The following is a 7,663-nucleotide window of genomic DNA, read 5'->3' as shown; positions in this document are numbered from 1 at the left end:
TTTTTATTTGAGCGAAAGGCAAATGTTGATCAGGATCTACTCTACTTACCTCGCATATTTCAAGATGATTTAAGTTTTAGGTGAGCAATCCGTCACCAAAAACGACCACTTATTATGCCTCCTCTCAATTAACAAATCTACGCATATTACACACTGGTACATTCAAATACTCCATTAAAGTATGGACGATGCAAATATATACCACCGAAACATATGATTTCATTAAAAGGTGGAAGACACCACTGCTATGTGAGTCTATTGTCAAAATACACGCAATGCTGTTAGAGTGGCTTTGGATTATTTAAAACAAATTCTTTAATTTAAGTGACATAAGGAATTTCCTTCCTGAAGACAGTTATGGATAAATATAGCTTCGTTAAATCATATTAAATTAAATTATACTTAAATATGGTCTGAAAATTATGGGTATTCAAATAATGGAAATAACAAGCGTTCTAATTTGGGTTAAACGATTTTTTGCGTAAAGAAAATAAAACTTTTTTGCGAAATTTTTAAGTGCATGGAATTCTAGTGAACTAATAATAAATTATAACAATGAAATAATAAATTATATCTGTATAATATATATAAATATAATGAAATAATGAACTATATCATCAAAAGTAAAAATAATCTGTCTCTCCGATGTTTTTTTCGCCCTTTTTCTTAACTTACCTACTTCGTCTGTTTTATCGATTGATTTAAGAACTTGATTTTTAACTCACTTCCCATCGTCGGGCTGGATGAAATATTGGACACTTGCTTGCTTCTGATAACAATACAATATTCAATATTCAGATACTTTATTTTTTTAAATTATTCTCTAATAAAATTTACTGAATTTCTTTATGAATAAATGCTTCTTTAAAAAAAAACTTTTTTAAAAACACGCTTTTATTTCGCTTGGAACAAGTAATAAAAAAAAATTCAAAAAATGGACTAAAAAGTAAAAAATAAATTTTTATATTAATAGTTCAAAAAACCTGGGTAATCCATAATATTTTCACTAATAAATTTTTGAAATGATAATTCAAAGAACCTGGGTTAACTATAATGTTTTCACTAAAAATAAAATCGTGGGGGTGGAGTAATATATTCTGGTGAGGCCCCCACGCTTTTATTTTTAGTGAAAACATTATAGATTACCCAGGTTCTTTGAATTATCATTTCAAAAAATTATTAGTGAAAATATTATGGATTACCCAGGTTCTTTGAACTATTCATATAAAAATTTATTTTTTACTTTTTAGTCCATTTTTTGAAATATTTTTTTTATTACTTGCTCCAAGCGATATAAAAGCCTGTTTTTAAAAAGTTTTTTTTTTAAAGAAGTATTTATTTTCTACTTTTTAGTCTTCACATCTTGCAATCGTATACTTGACCACTTTCATAAGTTTTGTTTAACTGTAAAAGCCCACCTCGTTAGTTACTGATTTATCAGTTAACAGGTCCACCAGCGAGAAGGGGAGGTTTGGCACGTGATGTGAGAGGTTTGAGCAGCAATGCTGCTTATATGATGCATCAACATCTTTTTAGACCTTTTTTTTCCGAAAAAATCCGCCATGTTGAAAATTCCATATCTAAAATTAATGTTTATAATGATCAAAATACACACTTTAGATGTTCGAAAGTGGTAAAATATTGTATTGTCACCGGGAATACGACTTCCTGTATAATTTCAGATCGATTGGAAGTCGGAAAGTGGTCGAATTTTCGATTGCAAGATTTGAACTAAACATACAAACAGACAGAGTGAGTTAAATAAAAGCGTGTAAAAATACTTTTAAATTTTCTCAATATATAGGGTTAGTTAGACATATTTTCGTCAGAAATACCTTTAAAAGGCCTGTTTAAATTGATTACATTACTTACCGCTTAAAAGTAGAAAATAAAAGCAAAATAAGGATAGATTTTTGAATAACACGCTTTTTCCAAACAGTTCGAAATTCGTGAAAAGTGAAAAAATAAGTTTTTCATCCCTCGGAGAATGAAGCGTGAGTGCTGATTAGATTTACACATTAACAATATTGCGTGCCAATACTTACTCATCTGTCAAACTCTTCTACACTCTGTGTTACTAAACCTAATGAGCACCATCGCTTCATTCTCCGAGCGTTGAAAAGCTTAATTTTTTACTTTTAAGTGCATTCCATCCTATTTTTTTTTAAAGCGCATTCTTTCAATCTTTTTTATTTTCCTTTTATTGTTTCATTGGAATTGGCCGCTTGGTAGAGACGATAGAGCTCCTTAACACCGGTCTTTCTTTTTTTGCAAACAGTTTAACTCTTAAAGCCCGTTCTCCGTGGGCTTTGTCTTCCTGTCACCCAAACATTACGATGAACAAAAGCCGAGCCAATTTCTGCACGAGCGGTCGCATCACGGGGACCGTATAGAGGAGACACATTTCTATCCCATAGAGGGGTGATTTACGTTGCCACTTCCGTCGCATTTTAATCAACTTTCAAAATTTTTCTCGGCGATGACTGCAATCCGATCCAATTTTTTTCCAATATTTTGCATCATAATGTTTGTAATTACGAGAGATAGCATTAAAAGTTATGAATTTGATGAATCACATCATCATGTGTATAAATTTCTGTTAAAATCGCTAATTGCACCACATTTCCTCGTGAAACTCGGATCAATTTGCTCGTCAGCGACGCGAGTGGCGACTTTTATAAACCCATTTAAATGCGCGGTGGTTGATAATACATTCAGGGGCGCAGCTAGGAATTAAGGCTGTGGGGGTTTAGGTGCAACTAATACGGGGTGTGTGGGGGTATGGAATACTCACCAGGATAAGCGGTAGGTGCGAGACTAATAAAGTGCGGAATTTTAAGATAAATGGTTCAAAATGGTGAGTTTTACGGCTTTCTGAGGGATATTTTTATTTATCCTTACACTATTCTATTAGTAATATCAATCCAATTAAGTAAAATAGATTAAAATAAAAAACATTTCTGAGCTCTGGGGGGGGGGTTTATCCCCCAACCCCCCCCCCCCCTCGCTGCGCCACTGAATACATTCATAGGCAATTTTGAGAGTCCTCTTTTGTAATATTCGTGGGTCGCAGACACAAATGTCCGAACGGGTGAGAGTATGGACGAAGCAGCGTTGCCTACCTGCGGATGAGGTTTTCGCAAGATCGTTCGGGTTTGACCAACAGAAAGACATTCATACAAACAAATACTTGAGCCATTTTATTTACAAATCAGGAACCATGGCGTCTTCATATAGAGTGAGATCACGCTGTACAGCATTTTCAATGGTTTTATAAAAATAATAATAGATAACCAACTACACTGTGATATTTGCTCCAATCGGTGAATAATACTAAGTAGGTAAACACTCTCCCAGGTTTATCCCATAGCTGCAGGAACACACTGGTACACATAGGCCGTCCATTTGCAACACTTTAGCTCACTTTCGTGAATCAAATGTCTTGAAGTGGCTCAAATGATCAAAGATGAAGATATAAATAATATTATGAGCGATAGAAATTGGATGATTTCACTTTCATTCGACCATTCGCAAGAGTTTTTCAATCACACAAATTTCACTTCACCCACCCAAGTCCCTCCATAGGCCTCCACCGTCCATTTCCGGCCCATTTGACCACACTCGCTGTCCGTCCTCCCCTCGCAGCCAATCACGAGAATGCTGCTTTGCTGACGTCATTACTCGGCTGCAGGAAGACAGTGAGCAACTTCAGCCGCATTGAGCTATCACCTGCGATCAGTGATCGGAGTGACGTCATGGGACTGAGCGAGGTGACGTCACGGGACTGAGTGACGTGACGTCACGGTACTGAAGGCTCACCAGTTTAGAGACCAAGGAAATCTTCCCTCACTTCCAACCATTATGAAGTAGAAAGAGAACAAAAGAGAGTCACACTGCGAACTGTTGCTTTCGGTGCGCTCTCGCCGAGTGGTGATGACGTCAGGATCATGTGACCGCGACTGAATGCAACCAGTAATGAGGGAAGGGTTCCCGTACTCTGTGACTGTAGCGCTGCAGTGGCGCGTTCAAAAGGTGGAACTTATTTGAATTGAGAGAGAATCAGAACTCAACTGATTGACTATGACAATCGGGTTCACCTTATTCTCCTAACGATGCTTTATGAAAATGCCCGGAATTAATGTCCAGATATTGAATAACTTCTTGAAATCCAATAATTCTCTGACGAATAAAACGCTATCCTTTGAATTTCGTACAGAAATAATATGATTTTGAAATGAAAACATGCTTAGCCAACAGCGAGGTTGCCTAAGCTGCGCAGCCGCAGAATCGAGAACACCGTCTACCTAATTTGCAAGGAACTGGACTAAATTCTTTAATTGAATACGGCACTCGAGAGCGATTACGAGGCAAAGTCAATTGGCGGCCAGATGAGGAGCTAGAAATTTCATTTTCACTTAATGTCAGACGTTAACCACCGTGCGGACAAAATTGGGGTGTAACTAACATAATTAATATGTTTATATAGAGGCTTATTTTCAATGAATATGTATTTTTTATACTTAGCCTAGCGATGCAGATGTACCGGCATTCACACGTCAACTTTCTATTGGATATCCATCAATGTAGAAAGAATGTACCATCAGAGTAATATTACTCCGGCGCCACTTATCGGAATGCAATTCAAAGAAAAAGGCACTTGTGGCGAGTGTGGAAGTTGGGCGGAATGATTCGAAGGTAATTCACCACGCGTAATTATGGCAATTGAGGATTCGTCTGAATGTATGCAGTTTACACGTGGCCTAGTCCGGGGTGAGCTCTACCCCTCACCTAGCCAAAACAACCTTCTGGTTGAATCAATGAGTTAGTCACCCGAAATCTATATTCGTTGAGATTTAATTTATCGAAATTAATAACCTCGGAATTTGGAATTAATTCCTCGCCAGTGCAGTAACTTTGGTACAAACTTTGGGAACCCAATAGATCACCCCCTCACTTTCCGCCGCACTGCGGACATATTTGGGGGCCAATTAAAGTGCGCCCCATTGTAAGTGTCAGGATAAATGAAGCTTCTATAAGGCGGACTGTATGTAGACCCCTTGGCACCGCGATTCAGACATTCAATGCATGCGACACGAAAGCATTATTTCCAAAAAAAATATTCGTTTACAACATAAGAAGCAATATTTGACAGCCACGATTACAGTGACGTAGCCAGGGGGGAAGTCCGGGGGTTTCGGACCCCCCCCCCCCCCCCCCCCGAAATATGAAATATTTAAAAAAAAACTTTCCTTCTTAAAAGAAAACAAAATATGAAAAATCATGACTTTACATAAGATTTCTTGGACAAATAAAGCTTTTTCGATTATGAGAAGTGTTAAAATTAGTTTAAAACCCTCTACTTAGCACCTTGTGTTTTTTTTTAATTTCCCACCCTGGTTTTGAACTCCCCCCCCCCTCCCCGGAACGAAATTCCTGGCTACCCCACTGGCCGCGAATGTTATTTGAACGGAGTCCGACTCTGATTTAAATGGAAAACGTTTCCAGTTCCTCACGTCTCTCAGCCCTTATTCTCGGAGGAAATATGAGTATATATAAATCAAAGAGCAATTGACAACTTTTAAGCGGGATTGATTCCCAGTTTCCTGATTGGTCTGATTGGCTGGTTCCCAAGGTAGCGTTAATTTACTAGATTTCTATCGAACGTTATTTATCTTTTTTATTTATCGTTTTACTTTTTGGATTCACGATATAGGAAAAGAAAATTTACTTTGCACTTTCAATGATGACTCTTTATAATCGACTATGATTAAAATATTTATGTTATAGTCAAGGTAAAAATTTAAAAATAACACTCTTTGTATTTGGCAATAAATATTAGTGTTTACACTATATTTGAAATAAAGTGCTAGTGTGGAACGGGCGAATTGGATTTTCTTTTCCCAGTTTTTCCGAATTACTTAATCCTTATTAAATTCAGCATTCACGAAGAATCAGAGGTACCTGGGTATTAATCAATTCTAATTATCAAGTGTTTAATTTGCTAGCTTTTTGCGTTTCCATTTATAATTCTGACGTTCAGGTGTTTTGAATTGTGTGGGTTCTCAGCTTTTATTTTCCGAGCAAACGAACGCTCACTCTGCTTATACTTAGGCCGCCCTCATAACAATTTAGCTTAACTTAACTTGGCGTAATTATGCATTAGAAGACTTCAGAAGAGCGGCTGATGGTTCGCGACAACTTAATTTGGCGTAGCTGGACTTATGATGGTCAACTATTGAAAAAAAATCAAATACGTCTCTCAAGCCACCAATAGCTATGAAAACAGTAATTATCTAATGACCGTAATATGAACTATTGGATGCTCTGCTAAATCAATTTGGCAACTGATACAAAGAAGCATTTATTGATATAATATTCCACTGGTAGCTCTAGATGGTATTAATTCCACTTACGCGAAGTAAAGTTGCTGTGAACGGGATTTAACTATTCGAGTTCCCAATCTCTCAATCCAAATAAACGATCAAATATATTCCACCAGAAAAACATATTGCACATTAAAGTGGAAGAAACCACTTTTTCGAGTCTATTAGCGGGGAAAAAGCCCCCCCAACAAAACCCTGGCAAATTTCTTCCCCAGAGGCCCAAACTCACGTCGTCACGCGGCCCAATCGCCGTGGCCTCCAGGGGGCGAAGGGGGCGGAGGGGCGATAGCCCTGTGGCCGGGGACCATCGTCCCTCCGGGTGCGGCGGAGGAGAGCGCGGCGGCAGCCAGCGCGGCTGCGTACAGTGCCGGGTGCGAGAGTGCGAAGAATGCTGCCGCGGCTGCGGCGGCCGCCCTACGCTCTTCCCCCGGCCAGGGCAGAGGCGGCGTCGGAGGCAGTGGCGCCGCTGGGGGCAGGAGGAAGTGCGGGGGGAGGAACTGCGGCATCATCGGGGGCGGCAGCTGGGGCCTGGGACCGTCCCTCGCCATGATGCTCTCGATGCTGAAGGAGGCCTTGGGGGTGGTGGTCGGGGGCGGCGGGGGCAGGGACGTGCCGCACACCAACCCAGCCTCCAGCTTTGCCTTCTCCTCCTTGGGCAACTTGAACCGCTTCCTTCGCCGCAGCAGGGAGCCGTTCTCGAACATGTCGATGGCCGCTGGGTGCAGGGCCCAGTAGGCGCCTTTACCGGGCCGGTCGGGTCTCCGCGGGATCTTGATGAAGCAGTCGTTGAATGAGAGGTTGTGACGCAGGGAGTTCTGCCACCGCTGCGTGTTCTTGCGGTAGTAGGGGAAGCGGTCCGTGATGAATTTGTAGATGTCGGAGAGCGGCAGCATCTTCTCCGGGCTGCTCCAGATGGCCATCGCCGTCAGGGAGATGTACGAGTACGGAGGCTTCTGGTCGCCGTACGACTCCCGGCTCGGCCGAGGCATCTCCGCCAGCCTCAGCCGCCCTCGTTGTCCATGCAAACAACAGGTGGCGAACAAACGCCCTTCTGGGGCCAAACTGCGGCCCGCACTGCGCTCTGCCGAGGACAGGAGGGAGCTTCGCGGAGGCGGTGGGCGTGGCTAAAAAGAGGGCGTGAATTGTTAGGGGGCGGCGCTCCTTCAAAAGGGGGCGTGGCCGTGTGCCCATTGGCCAATGGCCTCTATCCCAGCGCCATTTTCACGCCCGACGCTCGCCCAAGGCAGTAAAGCACCCACTGGGATGAACAGCATTTCGAT

The 7,663-nt window shown here is 41.1% G+C and overlaps 1 protein-coding gene across 1 annotated transcript; it reads right to left on the bottom strand.

Annotated features, from left to right (window-relative positions):
• Positions 1 to 6,020: 6,020 nt before the first annotated feature.
• On the bottom strand, positions 6,021 to 7,445 carry LOC124165557 (fork head domain-containing protein FD4-like). The gene has a single exon (XM_046543010.1). The coding sequence runs from the start codon at positions 7,370 to 7,372 to the stop codon at positions 6,617 to 6,619; it is 756 nt and encodes a 251-aa protein (XP_046398966.1). The 5' UTR covers positions 7,373 to 7,445; the 3' UTR covers positions 6,021 to 6,616.
• Positions 7,446 to 7,663: the final 218 nt, after the last annotated feature.

Source organism: Ischnura elegans, chromosome 9 (assembly GCF_921293095.1).
Source record: "Ischnura elegans chromosome 9, ioIscEleg1.1, whole genome shotgun sequence".
NCBI classification, from domain to species: domain Eukaryota; kingdom Metazoa; phylum Arthropoda; class Insecta; order Odonata; family Coenagrionidae; genus Ischnura; species Ischnura elegans.
The sequence above is the reverse complement of the archived record's forward strand: the minus strand, read 5'-3'. Positions and strand labels throughout refer to the sequence as shown.

What these genes read in the sequence shown, in the direction of transcription:
- LOC124165557 (XM_046543010.1), bottom strand. Translation starts at nt 7,372, where the DNA reads ATGCCTCGGCCGAGCCGGGAGTCGTACGGCGACCAGAAGCCTCCGTAC.